At 39.0% G+C, this 25,020-nt stretch overlaps 2 protein-coding genes across 10 annotated transcripts in view; one reads left to right on the top strand and one right to left on the bottom strand.

The window, feature by feature from the left end:
- ESCO1 (establishment of sister chromatid cohesion N-acetyltransferase 1) overlaps window positions 1–21,879 on the top strand; it is a 34,941-nt gene extending 13,062 nt beyond the window's left edge. For 2 of the 3 annotated variants that reach the window (XM_005490717.4, XM_026795654.2), the window contains exons 8-12: window positions 5,670–5,801; window positions 13,062–13,151; window positions 15,640–15,783; window positions 16,628–16,815; window positions 19,177–21,879. In XM_005490717.4, coding sequence (XP_005490774.2) covers window positions 5,670–5,801; window positions 13,062–13,151; window positions 15,640–15,783; window positions 16,628–16,815; window positions 19,177–19,324 — 702 coding nt within the window. In that variant the 3' untranslated portion in view covers window positions 19,325–21,879. Of the gene's footprint in view, window positions 1–5,669; window positions 5,802–12,355; window positions 12,479–13,061; window positions 13,152–15,639; window positions 15,784–16,627; window positions 16,816–19,176 lie in introns of those variants that run through there. The other variant, XR_012582162.1, reaches the window with a different exon arrangement.
- Window positions 20,679–25,020, bottom strand: part of GREB1L (GREB1 like retinoic acid receptor coactivator) — a 131,307-nt gene continuing 126,965 nt past the window's right edge. For all 7 annotated transcript variants that reach the window (XM_074549382.1, XM_074549401.1, XM_074549415.1 and 4 more), the window contains one exon: window positions 20,679–23,422. In XM_074549382.1, the coding sequence (XP_074405483.1) occupies window positions 23,259–23,422 (164 nt within the window). In that variant the 3' untranslated portion in view covers window positions 20,679–23,258. The remainder of the gene's footprint in view (window positions 23,423–25,020) is intronic.

Here is a 25,020-nt window from a genome sequence, read left to right as displayed (position 1 = left end):
CATTAATGCTACAAAGCAATCTCCTAAATGATTACCTATGAAGCACCAGGGATACTTATTCCATTTTTCAAACTTACTAGTTTGAAAGTAAGTTATAGTTTTAGGAAAGCACATCTAAAATGGATGAACAGTGAAAACAAATCACTGAAGTGATGGAAGGATAGTTTTGAGTTACGGGGACTTTTTTGCCTTTCTAGAACTCCAAGTTAATGCCTGGATGCCAGCAAATGTGATTGAATATAGTTGATCCATATAAGTATCAGCAAGTGCATGGATCAGGATTGCTTGATGGGAGGGTGTTTTTGATTCTGAGGTTTGATTTGGTGCTACATGTGGATGTGATATACATGCTAATCCAGTTTACACATTTGGATATCATGTTTGAATTTTTCCTTTGAAAAAATATTTTGATTGAAGTTGAGCATAGTTTCCTGCTTGACTGAAATAGGTTATATATGAAAAAAATATTTTTCTTTAAGGTGAATAAGTGTAAGAGTAATTTCTTATGAGAATAATTAGTGAAGAAACTTACATAGCAATCATTTAAAGTTGCTATTTTCTTCCCTAAACTGGTATAGTGTGGTTAGGCAATTTCTCTGAAGATTCAGAGAATGGCTTTTAGGCAATCTTTAATTGTTCTCATTAGTTAAATACTGCATCTCTCCTGTCCTCTAAGCCCAGAGAAAACAGAGACAGGGACTACTTTGTAAGCCAAAGGGAGTTTGGTAGTTGTGAGCAGGATTTTTCTTTCCACACAAATGGTGCTCTCTTCTTACAGGGATGGTATCCTCTCTTGTCACTTCTTCCCATTTCTTCTCCTCTGTAGCAGCCCAGCTTTGTCTTGCAAATTCAAGAAATCATTTGGTGGGTTGTACTTGGTGTTCTTTGTCCTGAAGGGAGGTGAGAATGCTTTGTAAGTGAGCTGCTCCAGGAATTGGGGCAGCGAGGCTGCTAACGCTGAGCTGAGCTCTGGGCTAACCCTGGCAGGCAGCTGAGCACCGTGCCGCTGTTCCCTCATGGCCCCAAGCAGGAGGGGGGAGAACAGATTCACAGGTAAAGCAAAAGCTGTGCGTGCAAGCAAAGCAAAACAAGGAATTAGTTCACTGCTGTTCGTCACCTTGCAGATGTTCAGCCTTCTCTTCATCATGTGTAACTATTGGGAAGACAAATGCCATTAATTCCAAACATCCTCCCCTTCCTCCCTCTTTCCCCAGCTCTTACTGCTCGGCAGGATGCCATATGGCATGGGATACCCCTCTGCTCAGGTGGAATCAGCTGGTCCTGGCTCTGTCACCTCCCAACTTCTTGACATCCCCTCCTCCTCAGTGGCACAGCAGTGTGAGAATCAGAAAAGGCCTTGAGTGCTGTGTAAGCACTGTGCAGCAGTAGCTAAAACATCCCTGTGTTATCAGCCCTGTTTTGGTCACAGATCTGATACACAGCACCAGTGCAGTTGCTGTGAAGGAAATTAACCTTATCCAAGCCAAAACCTGTGCTATCAGAACACTTTCTGTAATAGTCCTGCTCAGTACTTTTATATGAGTTCAGAATGGATTACCTGTTCATCATAAATACTGCGCAGATTTATTTTCTTACTTTGTATTGCTTTTCATATTGCTTTAGCCAACGACCAGTGAAGATATAATTTCATGATGGATAATGACCCTCCATTTTCATTTTTCAAATATGTTAAGGAAAATTAGATGTATCACAGCTTTGAAGGCTTCAAGTTGATTTATATCCTTTTGTTAAAATGGCTGTGTAAGGAAGATGGGCACTGGTGATGAGTTGGGATTTTTTTTATTTTTTTCTTGGTTGGTTGGGGTTTTTTGTTCAAAATGAAGACTGGATTTTATTCTGAGCTGGGACATGTCTTCTGATCCTCCTGGTCAGCAAGGGGATCTATTCATCAGTTTCAACCTTGAATGTATCTTTCACTGAAATAGCATTCTTTGACCTTTTAATTTTCTGCAGAGAGCCCCAAAATCTTTGTGTTGTTTCTTCCTGCATTTCTTGTATTTCCTTTCCAGCCTGCCTATTTCTCTGGCTAGGCTTTATTCTTTGTTCTGTGAAAAGGCTAGGGGAAAAGAGGAAAAAACAGTTTTCCTCTAACTAATACTAGGTAATCGAAAAGGAGGTGACCCAGTCTGTGACTGAAGAGACAGAAAAGGAAGGAAGAAAAAAAAGGCCCCTTTTCATCTCCTACAGAGGCACCAAATGCCCTTTTTGCTTGCAGGGTTCCTTATTGCACATATGGAGGATCAGCAGACATGCATCTTCTCAAAGAAGATATTGGTAAGATTTTTCTTTGTGTCTATCACAGAATTAAGAAACCTTCTGGAGTTAAGGCAGTATTGTCTCAATGTTCAATTACAGTTAGCCTTAAAACAGTGGATATCCTGTACTTTAGGATTGCCTGAGATACTGGAATTCTTAATTGCCATGTACATGTGCGGAATTTGCTTAAGAAGTAAAAGCATTTTTTCTCTTTATTGTTGTTTGGAAAACTGAGTAGTAAATGGAATAACAATATTTTTTCTGCCTGAAAACCCACATTTTCCTGAATATTGTTGCTCTGAAAAACATTAAGTTCTGAGAGTCAAACCTCTTCCAAATTTTTTTAGTTGTGACAAGTCAGCACTTTATTTTTCAGTATCTGATGCTTGCTGAGAAGATTCCACCCCTCCAGTTTCAAATCCCTGTTATATTTACTCTCATACATAGTACAGAAGGTGCTCCTAGGTTGTAGGCGTTTGTGGGTTTTTTTGGGTTTTTTTGTTTTGTTTTGTTTTGGTTTTTTTTGTTTGTTTGTTTGTTTGGTTTTTTTGTGGTTTTTTTTTGTTTCTGGTTTTGTTTGGGGTTTTTTGTTTGGTTTGTTTTTTTTGGAGTTGTTTAATTTTGTTTTTTGGGTGGTTGTTGTTGTTGATCTCTTCCCCTTAGAAAAGTCTGGCAAGCTTTAATGCACTATTATGATCTCGGTGCAATTTCTTCCTCTGGATGCACATGCCCTTTCCACTTTTGCTTATGCAATGACATTACTTTAAAAATAGTCATTCTGTAGATGTTTTGTTGAAATACAAACATGCATTCATCATAATTCTTGACTTTATTTTGCATGTCTTTCTTTGTTGTTGCAGTCTGTATTGGATTTCAAACCTCCCACATTTAATTTTTGCCTGAAACATTATGTCCTGTGCTGTGGCTTTTAAATAGTACTTCAGTTTTACAAAAATCTTCTTCCTTGTCTTCAGGAGACTGTAAAATATTCCCTAAAGGCTATAGTCCATGTTTATTAGGGGTACAGAGTTCAAAAGATTGCTTTATATACTACAATGTGTATTTTCCGATAATTGATGAAACAGGGTTTTTATATTAACTGAACATGTGTAGAATAGTAAAATCAGTGAAATCCTTAAAATAAATCCAAACGAAAAAATCTCCCCCTGCAAAACTCAAAGCCACTGATACCAGCAACATCTGAGAAAGTCTGATTGTAAACCAGGGAACTAATCTGTTCCTGGAAACTGGCAAAACAGTCTTTGTATTGACTAGGCAAAATGGGGTGAGCTAGGGAGCTGGACAGATTTGAGGATATCCTTGCCTTGAGTTTTCTGATTACTTCCTGCATAATTGGGGTTTCTTTGGCTTGAGATTTTTTTGATAGTAAATTTACAGGTTAGTTTAATCCCTTTAGATTCTTGATGGTTTGAGCAGAAATTGTGTCATGAGTCTTAATGCATACCAATACTTAAGACTTGCTTTATGTCGCCAATTTTCTAATTTAAGTGATGGAGATGTTTTTTTGACAAATATTCCAAGCATCAAAATACACTTCCTTTTCACTTATCCTACTCTAGATGTAGGGGATATGTTCTCCATCTTCAAGGTAGGATTCTTAAATCTGGCTCAGTGGGTTCATCTTCAGATAGTCAGCTGCACTGCCTTTTTTAACTTTCTTGTATTAACTCTTGAAATGCAGTGTCTTCTGGTGACTTCTTTGTTTTTGGTGGGTACTTTTTTTTGCTGCTTTAAAGGAAATCTGCAAGTGAAATAAAATGTGTTTGGTTCAAGTTTTGGACTTCTAGAAAGCTCATCTTATTCTGACTTGACAAATCTACCTCAGGGTTCATCTTTCCCTTTTCATTCAGAAACATTGCGTACTTCTGTTTCTCCTGTATATGATAGGGATCTGTACATTGATATATGGTTAAAGCAATGACTTCCCAGATTCAGCTTCTTTCTTTTGGCTGAGTTCCATAGATGTGCTCCTAAGAAGCTCTGAGTTTGTCTGGCCTGTTGTGCCTTTAGTCTCTTCTTGGAAAAAAACTGGTACCTGCAGTTTAGATGGCACTACTGTCTCTTTGAAATAAGCTGCTGTTGTGTAGAGAGTTGAACTGTTCTTTAGCTGCTAGATGTGTCTCTGAAGAATAGGAAATGTTTTGTAAAAACTTCTGTGTTGCAAAATGCTTTCTTCTGTAAAGTAGGGGGTTTTTTACTATGAATCTTTTCAGCTCTTAGAGAACAATACTACATTCATGTGATCTGTTTCCTTGCAAATTGTGCACACAGATCAATTTAATGTTAAAAAACATCCTCAAATCTCTTTTTGCTTGTGTGGTATACTGGTTTAGAGTATACAGCAAATTCCTGTTTCTCTTTTGCTTTTGATGTATGTTAAAATAAATTAAAAGTGACATTTATTGCTTCTTACATAAGCTCAATTTCCAGATGTAGTTAAAGAGGAAGAAAAGGAGTTGAGCATTAAACTGTAACTAAAACATGCTTTTTTGGCTAGAGATTTTATTCTAACTGGTATTCTCTTGTTCTTTGCAAAAGGCAACCCCAGCGCCTGATACTTTACTCTTCATTAGGCACTGACTCCAAAATCTCAGCATGTTCCCAGATTAATAACACTTTAAATGCATAAATGTAAAGCAGTAGGTACTGAGTAGTGCCACGAGTTTGGTATTGGTTGCATATAGAGTAGCAGGAGAACCTAGAAGTCATAAGTGGCATGATTTTCCTTTTGCAGTGTAGCTGCCATGCAGTATCTCAAAAATTGGTTTGAAACATTTGATTGTTATTAAAAACCAAAGAAGGTAGGGATCAGCTGTTGCAGACATATTGCTGATCTTAATAATTGCTTCCATAACTTTTGTTTTTTATGATAAGCTTCCAGATTTTGAGGAAAATGGCTCACCTGTCGCCTACCTCAAAGCAGCTCACAACCAAAGGCAGCAGCAGAAGTGTAGGAAAAACCAAGTAGTGTGGGGCTGGATATGGGAATTTTCTTTGTGGGTCATGTTTATGTTTCGGTAGATGGTGAAATGAAGGAAGAAATTTCTGTTCTTTATATGTCACAGAATAAAAGTAATTTGTTCAAAAGTAATGGGGATGGAGCTACTATTTTTAAGGTAGAGTTTGCCTTGTGATTGCTGCTTGTGCCTTGTAAGGGTATATGGGTTGGTGAAAGATGAAATTCTAAATTCTGTGCTTGTTTCTCCTGTTTCACCGCATTTTAGTCTTTGCGTTGAGTTTCCAGGAGATACGCTATTAGGAGGGATACCTGATTCAATGAAAGTTCTGTTTGACTGTATTTACTGTGCAAGGAATTGATAAGTTGCTGCTTTGTGGGTTATTGATTTGGTTTTGGTTTTTTTTTTTAATAGGATGGAGGACAGAAGAGATTTGGTGCTATTTCCTGTAATATTTGTGGAATGCTTTACACTGTGTCAAATCCAGAGGATGAAACCCAACATCTGTTATTCCACAACCAGTTCATAAGTGCTGTTAAATATGTGGTAAGAAAACCTTCTCTTTTGAAAGACATAAACAGCATCTTTTGTTTGCTCTGTACTAGTTACAATTCAAATTACATTAAGTTGCGTTTTAATAAATGATTATCACAGTAGGGCATAAATCATCCACTTTGGGAAATAAATGTTTTTAAGAACCATGGTAGACAGGTTATATATTATGTATAAAAATAGTTAGTACAAAAATGGTGTTTCATTGCCATATTATTACTTCTGCTACAATTACCTGATCTTGGGGAGGTGTGAGGGTAGTGATAGGAAAACAAAGGAATGTCACTGTTCTGAAAGTATTAAATACAGGTTCCTCTACAACTGGTGTTCGTAGCAGCAGTTGACTTAATAGTCAGATGAAGGGCTGACTGTCCTGTTTTTTTAAGTGTGTGATCTTAGAAGACTTAGAAATTACTTTTCCATTAATTATGTGTAATTTGAGGAGACACTGCCTAGGAATTCAACTGATATGATTTCATAGCATATTGAAGCTATACTGAATTTATGAGAATGTGATATTTAAAATATGCATTTGAAAATTTCATTATATATGCTTTCTCTGAGTATCTCTCATTAAATCTCAGATTTGAAAAATTCTGTATAATTTCAAGTGTATTGTAAAATCAGCTACTTTACACTAGCTGATATTACAAGACCTAGGAAATGCCTGTTCACATGTCTGAAATCCAGAACAGAATCCACAAAGTCTATTTTCTTATCATACATGTTACCTTCAGTACTCTACACTCGAGTAGATAAGACCTCCAGGATAACTGAACTGAGGCCACCAAATGGCTGTTGGGCTACTCTTAAATCTCAAGCATGCTTTTATCCAACTGTTTGCAAATATAAAGATATAACTTCATCCCAAAAGTGTTTGAAAGTCTCTGGAGAATAGTTTTGGTATTTATTCTGTCCTTGGTTAGTTTTTGCCAAATTATCTGGACATCTGGAAAGATCTCTTCTGATACACGTTAGGTACATCGTTGGGTGGGACTGGGCAGAAATTGTGATGGGACTCACCGCATTAAAATGGCAGCATAAAACACGTTTCCCCATTTTATTCCTGTTTGTCCTCCCTCTCCCTACCTATTCAAGTGCTTTCAGATCTTGAATGTTACCAAAGATGTAAACATAATTCACAGAAGATGATGTTTAGTTCTTTTGGACAGAAGCTCTTTGGCACATGAGTTCAGTAGCTTCATGTAGGTAAGAAGCTGTACTGAAGTTTTGGATATTTTGGAAGTTGAAAGAGCTGAAATCTCACACTTGTCTGTATGTCTAGGGTAGTACATAATTAACATGAACGTGAATGAGCAGACTGCCTTAAACCAGCCATAAATAATTTCATACAGAGTTAGGTATGCTTTTAATTTGAAAAAAGCTTTCCCTGTTGTTCTCTCAGTTGCTAACCATCTTCTTAAAACTTCCAACAGTGTGTACTCAAGCAAATTATTTGTCTAGTTCAATGAGTAAAGAGTTGTCTCTCTGTAATCTTTTGAGACTTTTGTTGTATTTTGTAGATGACTGTAGAGCCATGATTTAGATGGTTATTCTGGAATGGAAACTAGAGTAAGAGGTGAAAGAAGAACTCATTGGAGTCTTCAAATTCCCCTCTTGGTCTTTTCCCTTCTTAACACTGTTTTCTGCATGGATGAGTAACTTTAGCCATTCTAAAGAGATGAGTTTTTACCACCAGTCATTTGATCTGGAGTCACTGGTTCGTGGTTGATAGTATTGTGACAGAAACATTCTCGCCTCCTCTTAGAAAATAACTTCAATATAAGTCTTCTTGGCAGCGAATTAGTACACCAAGTGACTACTTGTTAATTCTTAGTCACCCAGAAATACTGGAATGATTGCTAATTTTCCTGGTTTTCCTAGGAGGTTTTTAGTGGGGATTGTTGGAAGGATGGTTTCTGGATATTTGTATGTAGTTACCTGCATTGAAATTTTAACTGTCTTCCTTGCCCTGACAGTGTTAACTGAACAGTGGCATCAGGGGATTAACTGGGAAAGTCCTGGTAACTCCTTGGTTAGACTCTGTGGTCCAGGAACACGTGGTCTCAGTGACCTTGACATGTTACTTTTTAGGTCTTCAGACACTCTTTATAAGTAGTTAATATGTTTGGCATTACTTGTGATTCAGAGGCCATTCTAAGGGATTTTATAAGCATTTGTCATTCTCTTGTCATTCACATTCTCCATGCCATATGATGTCCCAGTCTGACTGGAGAAAACTTTTCTCAGTTTTTTCTCCCTTTTAAGTGTCTCTTGTTGTGGGCTTAGTAGTTCTATGAATGATTCATTTCACAAACTCAAAAAAAGTAGGTCTGTATACATTATCATGCTAGACCTCCTTGCTGTGAACTGTGAAAATGGACATTATTGTTAGTGTCTTTCCCACCTGCCTGGAGGTGCTCTGTAGGTTTTTAAAAAAGTTTTGAGTAGCCAGAAGGTAGTTTGCATATAAATAATAAATTACTTATTATCTTCAACAAAATACAACTTTGTTCAGTGGGTTATTTTAAAGGCCTTTCTTACTTCTTGTAGTAAAAAATTCTGTTTAGATCTCTAGAAATACCGTGGTGACCCCAAAAGAAGGACAGGCTAAGAAGGAATTAGTATTGGATATGTGCTTTGTCGTGGGTGTCTCTTAGAGATGTTAAGGTAATTGTAGGCCTTGTGTGTAGAGAGGAAATTTGACAAGTGTAATGACAATTTCTAAATTTGAGAAGATTGGCAAGGATTGTTTTCCTAAGGGTGACATTTTCTATTAATAGAAGCACGCAGATTAAATTAGCAAGAATGTAAGATAGCCAAGGATAGCACTGGAGCAGGAATGGGAGATGTCCCCAGATGCAGTCAAATGGAGCAGTCTGTCTCAATTTCCTCTGGTTTCAGACATCTGGAAGTCTCCAGACAGACAAATGATGCCATCCTAGTGTTTGTGTGTGTGTGCACCGAGCAGTGATGTACACATCAGGTGTTAGCTCCAGCAGGATGGGCAGCTCTGAGGAATGGATATATGATTCAGTTTTATAAAATTATCTAGCTGTGATACCGCACTGTATCAATTCTGCATCCTCTCTCTGATACCATGTAGGATCAACTTAGTATTTCTGCAAAATATTTTTGTAAGAGCAAGGCATTTTTTGTGGTGTTCTGAAGTTGCAAAGCCAAAACCTTGTTAGTAAATGCATGTGGATTCAGGTGTCATATGTGATTGCAGTTAATGTGTTTGTATTTCAAGCTCATCTTCTTGGTTAAAAATATCTTGAGCTTAAGAAAATGGGGGAAACTGTTATTTGGGCTGTGTAATCTTGATAAGTTTATAGCTATTCTGCTGTAACTGTACCCAAGATAGTCTCTGAGCTTCTTAGGATTCTCACATTTAAAGAAAAGCAATATTTGACTTCTTGGCATCTGAAATTTATAGGATATTGGGATTGAAGATGGTGCTGAACTTCATGTTGTCTTAGAAGGATTTCATACTTGTCTTGATCTGTGGTAATTCCAAAAGTAATGCATCTGTATGACATAAAAATGTTACAAATGAGGTTCTTACCATTAGATTCTTCTGTGAGAAGTTTTAATAGTTTAGAAGTTATATCCAAGGATCTTAATGTGTTCTGCAGTCAAAAACTCATTCTCTACATTCCATGCCTAGGAAGGAGAGGCAGAATATCTGTACTTGTCAGGAAGAAGAATGCAGCAGACCCATTTCTCTGCTGCAAATTGTCAAGGACAATAGTTTACAAAATTTCACACTAGACTTCATTACTAGGGAAAAATTAATAAATGCTTTTCATAGTGAAGATCAGGAATTTTACAGTATTAACCATGTTTTCTCAGTATTTTTGAGGCAAAAAGCTTTATAAGAAAAAAACACTGGTTTTTTTCATCTTTTTGTGTCTGGTTGAGAAATAGTGAGTACAAAAAAGCCAGGACTGGCATAAACAGAAAGGCATCAGCATTGCTGTATCATTTCCTACTCATATGTAAGAATTTCTAAAAACTTAGGAAATTCATGGGAAGCAGGCTATCACATCTGATAACTTACACTTTTAAAGACAAATCTACATCAGAGATTATTTTAAACTATTAGCAGAACATAATTCATGAAAAACAGACCACTGAGCATTTAGTTACTGTACTGTTAATGTTGGAGCTATCTTTACACCCTCTGTTCTACCTCATTTTTTATATACTTCTATCCAGTGAAAACAACGAGCTGCACTCTAGTGGTAGCTACTGTCCACACTATTTCATGATCTGGTAGCAGGTGCTTCTCTCTATTGCCATTTTTGTAATGATGTCTTTTGTACTCCTTATTGCCATTGCCCCTTAATAAACACAGCAGAAGCAGCCTTTGTTTGTGTTTGAACTGGGAGAAAGTTAGAGATAGACTTGGGAAGGAGCTAACAGTGCATTGCAGAGTTGCCTTACTTTGTCAAGCAGTTACAAATACTTGTAGGGTCAGTAGTCCCAACATGGAGAGAGGAAGGTGTTGCTGCAGTGCTTGCACACCCCCTTGCAGTACCAGTGTGCCCTGCTTTGGTGAGGGGTCTCTGCCTGCCTTGCTGCTGCTGGCTGGAGGTCATCTGTTGTTGGGCACAGACTTGCAGCATCAGGGATGAGTGCTGTAATCATCTGCTTTTACTTCAGAACATGTGTGCTTGCAGAACATGTTTCCCTGTGAGAGAGTAGCTTCCCTTTTAACTTCTTTGGTCATCACAGGAGATGTGTATCAATGGGTATCTGATTTAACAGTAAATAAGTCTTAATGTCCTAAAGTAATGTCAATTAAAAGAAAAGGCAAAGCAGTTTTTCTGTCATTGCAGTAGAATACTATATATTGCAGACATAAGACTTCTGTTTCTTAATCTATTGAGATGTTCTTGTTATCTGCCTGCTGAAAGAGTCCCACTTTAGTTCTCAATGATTGAAATACCTTGCAGACTGTAGTATTTTAGTAGTGTTAAAATTGTGGGGGATTGATTAAAAACTGTTAATAGGTGTGTTTAGGGAAATGATTTTCAGACCACATGAGAATGCTGACACTAAAGCATATTTTGTGTACTGTAAATATCCAGTAGGATTAGTCCCAGCTGCTGTTGTAGCACTTTCCCTTCAGTGTTATAATATCACAGAGTTGTGGCCAGTCTTGTGCATTGCTTCCGTGGTTTAAAGGAAGCAAAACTCTGCAATAAGGTGCAGATAAATAAATAAAATAGTTTTTCTTTATAACATTATTAGCGCCTCATATGACTTTAAAGGCTCAATATGGCTGTAAAACGGCTTCACTAAAAATCTGGATGAGCTTAGGCTTTGCAGAAACTTTTTGGAAAGCTGCATCTAAAAGATGCATTTCTCAGTTCCAGAATACTTCCATTTAGAAATGACCCCTCCTGTGAATATCATCAGTCTCCAATTATACAGATCACTTAAGAAGATGTACAGGTGAACAGTAATGAAAATAACGAGTCCTATACATTTGAGAATCAATTATTGCATTTTTAGGGATTTTTAGACTTGTGCTAATGTACTGTTGCTTAAAGGCATAAATACTGTGATGTTGAGAAGTGTTCTATTCTTTATTTGTTTTCATTTTCTGGAAGTACCTGGCATTAACAGGATACCTTAACCTAAAAATTAGTGTTGAATTTTCTTCATTAGTCTTGTGGCAGTCTGGATGCTGTAATGGCAGGATTATCAAACTGATTGCATTTATATCCTGAGTTATGATTTAAAATAGGCTGTAAAAAGCTCTTGCAGAGGAAACAGGTAGCCAAAAGGCAGAAAAAGACAAAAATTCGAGAGAGGTAAGGTTTGAGGTTGGAGAGTAGTAATCTTGCCCTGATTTTTGATGCCTTTCCTGATGACAGTTTCAAGAAGCATGTTACAATCCCACAAATCACACTTTCCTGCTCCCCTAAATATGATGACACTGCTGTTTACTGCCCTTTGTGTTCAGACCATAATATAAATAAATTCAAGTAGGATCTTCATTTGTTCAGTTATTACTGAGAAGAAAAGCAGACAGGATTACAATGGAGTCTATGTTGCGATGATTGCGATGAATGCTGGGTGCTAAACTAATACTTAAATAGTTTCAAGGCTAGCAGCAAGTAGGTACATTTCTCAAATTTTTCACTTCATGTGCTCCTTGGGGTAAGGGAGTAAAATGAATATGAATAAAATGAGGTGCAGATCAAGTATTATAACACTGAAGTTTAACATTTTTTTGTGGTAGTATATATGGCATTCATGTAGTGCCAAATTCCATTGCTTGGTCTTCAGTCAAACGTTATTTTATGGGAAGTTGCAGATTTCAGTGAGAATCACTCCATCAGTATTGTTTCTTCAAAGACTTTTTTATTTAAAGTTGCTTTGAAGTAAGACTTGTAGATCAGCCTTTTTAGTGGCTGAAGTTACTTCTGCATTCAATATTTTTAGGTCCCATCAAAGCAACTTGAATTCTAATATCTACCAGTCCCATCTTGCTAGATTTAAGTGGCTTTTTTGTTTTGTTTTTTTCCATGCAGGTACTGCTCATTATTCACCACGAGTGTGGATCTGAAGAAGAGTTAATTACCTCTATTTTTTTGAGTATGTTTATACTTCAGATACACACAACGTAGTCTCCTTCCCTATTAGATTCTTAGAAGGTAGTTATAAATTTTTTTCTAGTATCCTTCTTGTGGCTTTAACAATTATGATCAGTAACAAAATAAACTATTCCTTACATTTTGGGCAGCTGCATGCCAGTCAGTTCACTTAGAACCTCCTGGAGGTCTTTCGCATGCCAGACTTTTAAAACTGAGTGTGTATTTGTGGAGGTAACTATGTTAAAAAGAAATCTTCTAATAAAACTTAGGGCTTTCTCATTCCCTGGACTTCAAAAAATAAGTATTTACATGGTTTGGAAATCAGTATGTGAGCTGAATTTGTTAGTTCTGTTCTAAAATTGAGTTTGCTCTGCACTTCTGGGGAAAATCTAGTTGGGAAATTGTAAGATGCTTTCACATTGTTTTTAGATATAGTTAGGTTACTGTATAAATTATTGTATAAATAACATATTTTATCTGTTATGCTTATTTTGAAAGGCTAGATGAAGTTTACTTCTCTAGCAAAGCAGCTACTAAATTCTGTGAAATCTGCATAAATTCAGTGTCTAAAACAATAATTTGCCACTTCTGTTTGTAAAAGTACATCATGTATATGATTTAGATAAGTGTTTGTTTTATTTAGGGTTGGAAAAAGGAGAGAATCTTGGCTGAATATCCCGATGGGAAGATAATAATGGTTCTTCCTGATGACCCAAAGTATGCACTTAAAAAGGTATGGTGAGAAGGACTGGACTTGTATGTCCTGCTTTGCTTGATGTTTTCATATAAATAATGAGAATGTTCATGGAAAAGTTTGTGTTAATTACATGTGAACAGTTGAAATTGGACTCAAAATTGCAGTGGCTCTGTTCCCTTTTCCTCAGAAGGTCAGGTACCTCACTCTTAAGCACTGCTGGTTTCTTCATGGAGAGGCTGGGCCTGGGCAGGGGTGGGAAGAACATCAGCCAACTGACTTCTTCAAGTTTGGGGTTGGTTTGTTTTAAGTATCCTTGCAGAGTGTCTGACAGACATTTTATGTAATATAAACTTCCTGTTTTATTTAAATGCAGTGAAATTTATTAACTTTATAATATAGCACAAATGTGGCACCATTCTCTGGGTGACTTTCTGATAAAAACAGAATTAGGTGGAAAGTGGCCTTAAAGTCATCTAGTCCCTTGCCATGTCCAAAGCAGAATTTGCTCTGATTATGATGCATCTGATGACTTTCTAAAAATTCTACCACTAGAGGTTTGTCTGACCTCTTCAGACTGTATTACAGTGCTTTGCTAACCATAGCATTAGGATGAATGTCTGTCTTAACAGAATCTCCATACTGCAATTTAAGCTCATTAGTACTAATCATTCTGCCACAGCTAAAGAAAACATTCTTCTTTTCCTCCTGGCAGCAGATTTTTTGTGCCTGAACAAACTGATTTTTTTTTAGCTTAGGGAGATTGACTGGATGTGCTGGTTTTTTTAGTTTATACTCCTAAATAATGTATTTTAGAGCTCCATTCATTATCATGCTATCTTCTAGCTAATCTCCATTTGTGCCATGACTCATGTCTTCCTTGAAGCTCTAAAACTGGTCTCAGCACACTAATGGGGACTTAAAGCAGTTGGTACTTCAGTGTCCTGCTGGCTAACCTGTGTTCATACATCTGAAAGTGTCATTTCACTGTAGCCTGGCACTGACTCAGCTTAGCTGGGGATTTGCTGTGGCTAGTGGGGACTTTTTACAGTATCCCTGTCACAGGGTCACAGAATGAGGTTGGAAGGGACCTCTGGAGCCTGAATGGATGCTCAAGACAGCTCTTGCTGCTGGTGTGGCTGTACCAGGTTTCTTTAGTCTAAGTTACTGAATTAAAAAGAAACTACAGATTTTCACATTTGATGCAGATAAGTTTATTCTTTAAGTTTTATTTTTCTTGTGGGATTCCCCTAATTTTAGTACATTAGTTGTACATTCATTTTTAATATAATGGCTGCAGAAAAAGAAGGAAGACTGTAGCAAATTAAGTCATTTAGGAACAGAGTTCTCTCTAGTTCTGTGTAGCTGAAGTTGATAGAATCTTACAGCTGTCAAAACCATGGGTGCCTGATTTCAAGAATAGTTTTCCTTGGTGTTTCAGATAATAGGATGTGTCATTAAATGATTAGTACCTGAAGGTGAGAAAATAGAGAGTAATTCATACCTGTTAAAATTTATTTTTAAAGCATTTTTAACCCAGCTTTCTTTACTGTGTGGGTGCCTGTTTGTGGGAACAGATTGCCCAGAGAGGGTTTGGAGTCTCCCTCACTGGGGATATTCAAGCACTGTCTGGATGCAATCCTGTGCCTTGTGCTCTGGGATGGCCCTGCTTGAGCAGAGAGGTTGGACCAGATGTGGTACCTTCCAACCTGACCTGTTCTGTGATTCTGTGATACAGCATCAGTAATTCTCCTTGTGCATTTCTGCTGTAACTACAACTTGCGTTCAAGAAGTTTATTATGCCATTTAATGCTCCATAGGTGAGGGCACCTTGTTTGTCTTACAGGAGATGAGGGATGATAGAGGCTTTTCCAATGTCCAGATGTAGGTTCAGGAATACCTCAGTAAAATATAAGCTCATGCATAAGCTTTCATTTATGTTCATGCTGGAGTTTATCTATTTCTTCTAAACTTGCTAATACTAAATAAAATTTTATTTTTAGTTTCAGTTGTTCTTTGAAAATCCAGTGGAGGAGTAAAAAGTTGAAGGAAAGAGGAAATAGTTACTCCTTTAAAGCAAATGCCTGTATTTTCTGCCTGCCTTGGCACTGTGCCTGCTGTTATCTGCTCAAAACCCTTAATGGATTAGTTCTTTCAAGACTTCAAAAATAACAAAAAATCCTAAACTGCTTTAACTTTCCTTGGAGATCTAATTGACTTCAAAATATCAGAGCTCACAGTTGGATTATCTGCATTCTCTCTATTAGCCTTTGTCTAGTGAAGTTTGGACTTAATGGAAGCTGACTGAAGGGTCTCTACTCTTCCTATTTGCAGACCAGTATTGTTGAAGGAACATTTATGCAGATGATGTGTTGCAGGTTACTTGGGCTGATCCTTAACTTTTGGAATAGATTTCAATATTCTAGATACCCTAATACATTTCTGCAAATCTGTGATTTTAATGGAAATTTATAAAAATGTGCATTTAGATGTGTTTCTTATACAGCATTTACAATTATTTTGACAGGTTGAAGAAATCAGAGAAATGGTAGACAATGACTTGGGATTTCAGCAAACTCCTCTCATGTGCTACTCTAGAACTAAAACTCTTCTTTTTATTTCGAATGACAAAAAAGTCATTGGCTGCTTAATTGCAGAACATATCCAGTGGGTAAGTGATTGAATTGGAGAAAGATAATCTATGTCAGTGCTTAATAACTGTTTTACACAGCAAATTATTATTCTGTGTGTGCCTGTTCCACAGAGGAAGAGACTGGGTGGTTGGACCATTCTGAAATGTGGTTAGTCAGTTTTGTGTCGTTGACACTGAGCAGAGACACATAGATGGTGTCACACTTGGCTCAGACCTCATAATTTAAAAACTTGATATAGCTGAGGAGTGGAATTTTTCTTCCTCTGCTGTTACACAGCTCTGGCTGTGCTCTTGCTTGTCAACAAGCAGGTTCAACTCCCTACCCAGCAGAAATCCAACATGGATGAAAGAGTGGATGTTCTGTATGATTGAGTTGAATCACCACAGGGTCAAACAGCTCCACAGGAAATAAATGCAGAGGACAGAACTGCACTGGAAGGCAGTACAAGAGGTCATTGTAGTGCTAATCACTGATGTCACATAATCTGTCTCTTCATTCCAAACTGTATTGTTTTCTACTGTCCCTTGGGAGTGTCAGACAACAAGCAAAACAGTCCTAGCCAAAGCCAGAGAAATTGATGCAAACACTTTAATACAGGTAGTAATAAGGTTTGGATTATTTGTTGCTGTTATTTTAACTGAGAGAAAGTTCAGAGGGTTTTTTCTTTATTTAATCTTTTATAATTTTCTTGATTTTTGGAACTGTTATGAGAAATTAAATGAGATGCAAAAATACAGTCTTTTTGGTAAGGCATTTTAACAGCCAGGTGTGTTTAACTGAAATAAATTAAACATTCATTCTTTTCTTCAGTCATTAGTGATGCTTTTATAAAGTGATTAATGTTTTTTACATCATCTGCAGGGCTACAGAGTTATAGAAGAGAAGGTTCCAGAAATCAGTTCAGAAAACGAGAAAGTGATATTTGAGAGACAGAAAGCGTGGTGCTGCTCAACTTCTCCAGAGCCCGCGATCTGCGGGATCAGTCGGATCTGGGTGTTCAGCATGATGCGCCGCAAGAAGATCGCTTCTCGCATGATAGAGTGTCTCAGGTGAGAGGGCAACATTCCTCAGCCACACGTGGTTTACACAGAACTCCCTGCAAGTCACTGATTGTTATGTGTGTCTCAAGCTTGTATTTCCAAACTGCTGGTGCTACTGGGGATATGGATTTGAGCACAGTTGACAGTTCCAGTATTAGAGGGAGTTCAGTAACTAATGTCAGTACTATACATACGTTTGTCTTTTGCAGAAATCTTTGAGTGCAATTGTAACGAGTCACCCTGGCAGACTCCGGGGGAAATTCCTCCACAGTAATTATGAGTGAAGGACACAGGACTGTGTTTGGTGCAAGTGTGAGATTACCCATGGACCGGGACCCAACCATTGGCTGATTGTCCATTACTTAGAGGTAGCAAGAGGGAAGCAACAGAGACCCAGTGCACCAAACTATGGGTGTAGTCTGGTGGTTCCAGCTGTTGTTATGTTTTAGCTCTTTTATATATACTCAGGTTCACTGAACCTTGTGGATATTCTCAGTTTCCATGGAGCTTTAGTAGCTAGTGGTGAGTGTATTCCAGCTGAATGTTTGAGTCCATAAAAAGGACTCAAACATCTGTGCTATTGTCTAGATAAATGTTAAAATGTTGAATCTCCAAACCTTAGGTTTCTTTCCAAGAAGTTTAAATGTCAGTTCTGAGTAATGGCAAGAACTGCTCGAATATTAACGATGGCTGGGCTGTCAGATTTATGCTCACCTCATCTTTTTGGAGTTTCTAGAACGGCTACTGCTGCCTCTGCCAGTCCTCACCCCCTTGGGTATTTGGAAAGCTCAGCAAAGCTGTTTTGCCCTGCGCAATTCATCTTGCCCAGCTGGTGGAGCAAATCATGATCACATCATGTTTTGGCTGACCTATTGACAGTAAAGCTTATTCACAGAAGTATATTAACTTGATGATTTGCTTATGTTTTTGGCAGATTTTTAATAGTGTGTTCCATAGCTTCCTAGAAACTATTTCTAAAGGAAAGATTTCTCTTCCAAAATGCTGAAGTTACTGAAGTTACTTCCTCAGCTACAGCCCTAAAGGATCTTTAGAATAAATTTTGATGACCTATTGCAGATAGTGAGGCCTCAGTTTTCCTTGTTACTGTGCACAGCACCTCCCCTTTTGCTGTGCTTTGGTGCTTGTTTGGCCTTCCATTAGCTCACTGCTGTATTCACTAAAAAGTTTTGCATTATTTTGCTGCATTATTGGTTTGTAGAAAGGTCTGATAAGCTCTAGAGCTGGTGTTGATGAGGGAGCCTAGGAAGGTACAGAAGGCAAAGGAAAGGAGTGAGACTTGCTTTGGGATGGCAGTAAGCACTTACATCTGCTCAGCTGCCTAAACCTAAACATTTTCCATAGCAAAAGGTACATAGAATGGGATAATTTTGGTAACCAGCTAAATCCTGACTTCAAAAAGTTGAAGGCATCATAACAGACTGAAGTTCATTTTGAGAATGTCTGCCCCATTTCACTCAGGCTATCACAGTACCTTGGAGTCACAGAAATCCACTCGGTCTTAATCTTGCAAAATCATTTTCCTGAACACATGAAAGAGAAGAGAATAAAGCTGGTAGTAATTAAAAAGGATTTTGTTCTTTGTATCTTTTCCTCAGTATTTAATGGTGATGTCCATATGAGTGAAGTTCCTACTTGTTCTTCAAGTACATTTCTGGTTATTTTATAGAAACTGAAGAACTTAAATCTAAAGGGATTTTCTTCTGTTTCTAACGATAAAATAACACCTCCCTTTAACACCAATTGAGGTCTTAAACCTTGAATTTGGTTTTCTAAAATGGCTCACACAACCAGCCAGGGAATTAGAATGCTATCACTTGATTCCCACTCTCCTTTGAAATAAGACTAAAACATATAGGAAATACTCTTAATGAACAATTTAAGTTTTTTTGTATAGTTAATTACTGAATGTGTATTTAGAAATTATGCCTTGGGGTTGGTCCCTTGAGGCCCCTCCATAAGCACCCCAACTTGATTCATAGCTTGTTTTCATACCGAGTGATTGTAGGCACAGCCCTAGTGTTCTCATTTCTATTAAAAAATCTTTGGAATGAATTCAGACTTTTTATTTTAAACTCTGGATTTGAACTCTTGATGTAATTGTTATGTACAAATATTCCTTCTAAAACACCAGACCCTTAAAAACCCTCTCCCAGAGCAAGTGGTCCTTCTTGCTCTTTGGAAGGAGATAAATCCTGAGAATAGACCCATCTCCTCCTAACAGAACTTCTTCCCTTTGAGTGTCTCTGTCACTTAATTAATGGTTTGTCACCTAATAGCATAAATATTTTTCATTATTCTCTGAGGGTAATTATCATCTTTTATTTTTTTCTTTTCCCTTTTTTTAAACAGGAGCAACTTCATATATGGCTCATACTTAAGCAAGGAAGAAATTGCTTTCTCTGACCCCACTCCTGATGGAAAGCTCTTTGCAACACAGTACTGTGGCACTGGCCAGTTCCTGGTATACAACTTCCTCAATGGACAGCACCAGACTTAACTGCTCTGCAGGAATTCCATTTTTATTGGAGACTTCTGCCAGACTGCATGGAGTGGGTGCAGACCTTCAGCAGAAGCCAGGGCCATTTTTATTACAGTGAACTCAGGACTGGTAACAACCAAACGGTTGTACTATTTTATTAAAATTGTAAACAATGCAGTAATAGGCTAACTTTGTTTTTTTAAAAGAAAGATATTTTATTAACTTTTACAAAAGTTTGATTGTATTTTATCTAGTTATTCATGTTTACATGCAGCAGAAAATTGTTCATAGTGGACTGTAAACTAATGCAAAGACTCTAGTCTGGCTGACGAGTACATGCTGAAGTTCTTACTGAGGTGATATACCAGTGCTTCCCAGTACTGGAGCGCTGGGCTCCTGCCCCAGCTCCCACTACCAGCACTTGTCTGACAGAGTTCCAGGCTGTGCCCAGTGGAACTGGGGCAGGAAGTGTGGGCAACAACCCTCACAGGCTGTGCGGTGCCTTCTGGGGTGCCCCTGTACCCTGCTCCCTGGCAGCAGCATCGGAATCCTGATGTGGCCCCTGTCCCCTTCTCCCCCAGATTAGTTTTGGAGTTAAAGGTGGAATGAAAAGCCCAAGGACTGGTGTACTCGTCATTCTTCAAGTATTGTACTGAGTATATACCTTTGTTAGTGGACTTCACTTTGATACTTGTCACTCCTTCATAAATCTCTCCTCTTTCAAAGGGTTTGTATGTTGAAAAACTGCTGTGGCCTTTCTTGATCTGTACATAATGTAGATAGATTAAAAATAAAATACTTGATAGCTTTTTTAAAGTTACTCTGTATAATACTAAGTGTGAATGAATCTTTAGCGTATTTCATATTTTTCTTGGTGGGAAAAAAATAACATGCTGATGCTCAATGCCCCCAGGAGCTCTGGATCAAGACCATCCTGGTACAAGGTTTATAGTGAGGTGACTGGGGGGGGCTTCAGTCTTGAGTAACAGTTTAAAGCCCTAATGGAAGATGGGAAAGATTTAGCTAAGGTTAAACTTAGCATTTGTTTCCATTTTGGAACCTGTGTGCAGTCAGGATGTACTTGTTCATGGTGTGCTGTCCTTAGCCTTGGTCTAGAGCTAAAGCCAAGACCTGCCACCACATCCCAAACAATGCTCAACAGTACTTAAAGCTGGAGTAGCAGAACAGTGCTGGATTCTGGGCTGCAGAGGCTGTTTGTTTCCAAGCTGCCATGTGTGATTTTCCTGGGGACTGTGAGCAGCCTGTAAATGGCTTTGTCAGAAAAATGGTGCAGGTGCACAGGAACTCTAGAAGCGATCCTCTGTGGTGGGCTCAGACAGGAAGAGCAGGACCCATTAAGAGAGAGGCAGTCTGGAATGGTAACTTAATATATTCAAATTTAATGAAAGCACATTATAAACATACCATAGCCACAACTTCAGACAGTTTCAGTTCATAAACAGTAACATGAGGTAGACTGACTAGTGAAGCTAGATTCACCAAGTTTTTGGTTAAGAAAACTTTACGCTAGGAAAGCAACGTTTTTAACCCTCTTCCAAAAGTCACAAAAAGCAATTACATAAGTTAAGCAAAAAGCATCTGCATATGATTCTTTAAATCTTAGTTTACATTCAGTTTTAACCTGTGAATAGACAAGAACATCTACAGGTAAAATAAAACGCTGGCCAATTTTCATACATTCATAAGAATGGCCTTAATGGCAAGGCTTAAAACCAAAATGGAATAGCAATCATGTGCCTGTCAACCAAGGGTCTCCTTGCCAGGAATTCACAGGCAGCCAATTTAAAGTGTTCCATGGGACAGGCCTGTGCTCTTGGGGCTGGTGTAGTGCACTCTGGCCACAGCGCTACCAAAACTTGATTCCGTAGGGGACAGCACTAAGGAAATGGGTTTAACTATTAGCTGGTAAAGGCAGGCAAATACACTGATTCTCTAAATGCACTCTCAGCCCTCAGGACGATTTTGCTGTGCTCCACCAGTGGGCTAGCTCCTCTTGGTAGTCTCAGCACCTGGAATTTTAAGAACTTAGTGCAAACATCAAATACACGAGCAAAAAGGAAACCATTTTTGAACATGTAATACCTGACACTTTTCTACGCCACGCTAAGACTGGGGGCTGGCCTTAAGCCCTCTGGCAAAACCAGAGCTACTGGAATACATTCAGGCATGTAGCAAACGCTGCAAGAATCATCTTGTATATCCCTACATCTTCCCTGTGTTAAAATAGGTAAGGCAGGTTGTAGCTGAAGGAAAATAAAAATAGATTTACTGAAAGGAGGGGTTGTTCATGTGAAATTGCTAAATTTACAGCATCAGAAATAATGCTACATCAACACAGACATATGCAAACCATTTTACTTTGGCCTCTGTCAAATATATTATGTTTATTCATCTGTAAACATCTCTTCGCAAGATAAAAAAAGTTGATTAACACTATGCCTTAAAAAAAAATGCAGCTTTGGCAGGTCCTTCTGCAATGACTGCAAGTCAGGTATAAAGATGCATTAATTTCATTGCTTTTTTGGGGAGTAAATTCATATTCCTGAATAGCCTTTAAGAACACTCTGCATTTTTCTTACTGATAGAGGGGGTCACGATGTGGAGAAAGACAATTGTTGGGAGATGCGTGTGCAAACCTCAGTGAGACAACACCTGCTGAGTGTGAGGGGAACAGAGCCCTGCTGCATCCACCTCTGACAGCCAAATGCTACAGCATCGAGTTAGTTCTGGAACGCCTTCACAAGGAGCAGTATTGCAGCTGGAAATACAACAGTGTGTGGCTGCTGCAGAGCCAGTGTTTATAGAGGTACGTGGATGATGGTTTCAGGTGATGTGGTCACACATCTCTGCTGCTGGAGAATCCCTCCTGAGCAGTCCCAGCTCCCTGGGATTTCTCCTCTGCTCCCCCCCCTTGGAGCTACTGTGGAATACTTTCTGTTTCTCTTGGGTCCAGCTCAGGCACTGTTACTCTCCTGCACATTTCTTGGTGTGTTGCTTCATACAGGTACAACTCAGACCTGATCTCAGCTCTGCAGCCAGCTGGAGTTGAGTGTAAAGGAAACGGAGAGGGAGTTGCAGGCAGTCAGTCCACCACAAAGGCACTGGACGAACAGGAGGATGCATTTCCATACACAAAGAGGGATGGACTGCAAGTTTCCAAAGCTCTGAGGAGAGTGAGAAACTGAGGGTGAATTGCTGGGAAGTTACTCTGGCCTCTAACTGAAGAGAGAGCAGCTCTGCGAAGCCTTTTGCTTTGGGCCCTGGAGCTGAGGAGGGGGTGCCTGCTGGGGCAAAATACCATTGCTGAGGGTGCACAGTGCCTGCCATGCATTTGCCCATTTGTTCAGGTTTAAGTAGTAAACTTCAAACACCTGTGGAAATTTTGCCAAAGACAGTTTCAATACGTACACAATTACAAATTTTAAACTAACACTGCACAGAGAACAAGACTATTCCTCGTAATACAAATATCTACTTTATATTGTAGTTTCAAACCCCTGAGTATTCCTGTACCACAGCACAGAGCTGAAGAGACGTGGTAGGCTCTCCACCTATCTTCGATAAATTCCACATGCTAGGGTAACACATTCAAGCTTACAGCTGCAAGAGGGGAGCAGCTTCTTCCCCTAACTCAGCTGAATATAAAAAGGATTCTTCTTTGACAACATCCTCTTCCCAGATCCTACAGCTTGGTTGGCTGTGTGATTGGTGTCGGTGGTTGTGAATAATGTGAAAATAAACTGGAATCCACGATCCTTTAAATCATAACTGATGTGGTAATTTTACCCCAAAGAATAAAGCTACTTCAGAATGTGGGGAATCCTTTAGAGCAGTCAAGATAAATATTGGTTGCACTTTGCTCCACAGTGATTGTACTTTTAAAAAAAAAAAGTTCTTTTTTTTTCTTTTGTTAGCGGTGTCTCAGCGAAGCTTATATGTGGCGTCCCGTAAGGAAATAGAGTGGTTCATCATCACTACTGTTTGCAGTTTGAAACTCATCCCGAAGTCGGAACTGCCACTCATCCTCCAGCTCCAAGCGGACTATTGTCTGCCGTAGCGAGCTTCTGTCTTGGCATATGACACACAGGGTGGCACCTTCAATTGAAAAGCACGTTAGATTCTTAAGGTACAATAACAACTCATTTCCTTCACTGATTTTCCTAAGATATTTTAAAGAAGTCTCTGTTGCTAGGGAGGAAAAAAGTAGCATTAGAAAGGTCTATCACCAATTAGTGATATCACCATCAGCCAGTCCAGGCTCAGATCAATCCTTTGAGCCTCAGGACAGAAATGAATGTGTCCGTTTGCAGGAAGGCACAGACACGGAGAGGCAAGCACAGTGTGGGATGTGCTTTGGATCACAGGATGTCACTGCCTGACAGCAGTGTTAGTATCATCAACTACAGCAGAGGGAACATTAACTAGATCTGTAAATTACTACTGATAATTAAGCCCAAATAACAAAGCCTACTTTTCTGTTTATTTCATAGGACATTTGGGTTTGTAGAAGGTCAATGATTGTAGTAAACCCCTCAGGTTTAGCCAGGGCCCCTTGGAGAATAGAATGCTGACACAGCGGCAAAGAAGTTTCCTGTCTCCAGGGACATCCGCCTTGTACCTTATCCCTATAGCCATGTAAGGCAATATTGTGTTAAACTCTACTATTGGTCACTTATGGTCACCCTAACACCTTTGCCATTGGTCAGGATTGGATCCAGGCCAAGGGTATAAAAGTAGCATACTGTACCCCTACTAACTCGGAAGAAGAAGAGCTGAGACCCTTCACGGACCCCCACAATAAAGCCATACTCGTGGAACAGCCAGCGTCTTCTGCTTCTCCTCTCTCTACCGTCTGCTGGAGCCTTAGGCCAAGGGAAAAGCTACCTAGCAAGCAAAGCTGAAATCACAAGAGCTGCCTAATCACTAAGAGCTGAATATCTCCCTGCTTGCTAGGGGCTAACCCGCGGCCTTGGTCTGAGAACGAGCTGGCTTCTAGCACCCAGTCCCCTTGGGGACTAAGCTCTGGAGCTGTAACAGCTTGCATAGGATACGACCAAGCAAGGCTCATTTAAATGATGAAATTCTATGATGCCAAATCAGTCTCATAACTGACTTAAAATCTGCTGACTTCCTTAAGTATGAGAGCTGCCCTAGGTAAAGCACTCTTGAGTCTGTAATTTCTTCTGTGGCTTCACAAATTTACAAACTTCATTCCACCTGGTGTTATACATGATCATTGAATAAGCAGGAGAACTGGACACCTTCAGGACCATCCCCAGCATGTCTTTGTGCCTTCCTCCTCTGTCCCTGCCCTGCAGGGCCTAAAAGGGCAGAGGAGCACACTTCAAAATGTAGTTCTTGGAACTGGCTGAGGGTCATCCCTATGGTAACCCTGCACATGGACCATCCTCAGTCAGCAAGAGAGGGAAATGGCTCAGCTGTGCCACCACAACTGCACTGGAGCTCTGCAACACACTTCAGCATTACTGAATTCCTCTGGGAATTTGCTAATTGCCAGCATTAAGACAAAAATAAAGATTTTTATGAGGTTTATCAAGTTCTGGTGAGGCATACCAAATCATGCTTCAGCTAAGAGCCTTCCTTATTTACAGAACTGAAGATTTACTGCCATTACAGACTGATTGCCAGAGCAGAATTTCCCGACCTCATCACTAACATCTGTGCTCACAACT

The sequence above is a fragment of the Zonotrichia albicollis genome, chromosome 1 (genome assembly GCF_047830755.1).
Source record: "Zonotrichia albicollis isolate bZonAlb1 chromosome 1, bZonAlb1.hap1, whole genome shotgun sequence".
In the NCBI taxonomy this organism is placed as follows: domain Eukaryota; kingdom Metazoa; phylum Chordata; class Aves; order Passeriformes; family Passerellidae; genus Zonotrichia; species Zonotrichia albicollis.
This window is presented reverse-complemented; position numbering and strand designations above follow the sequence as displayed.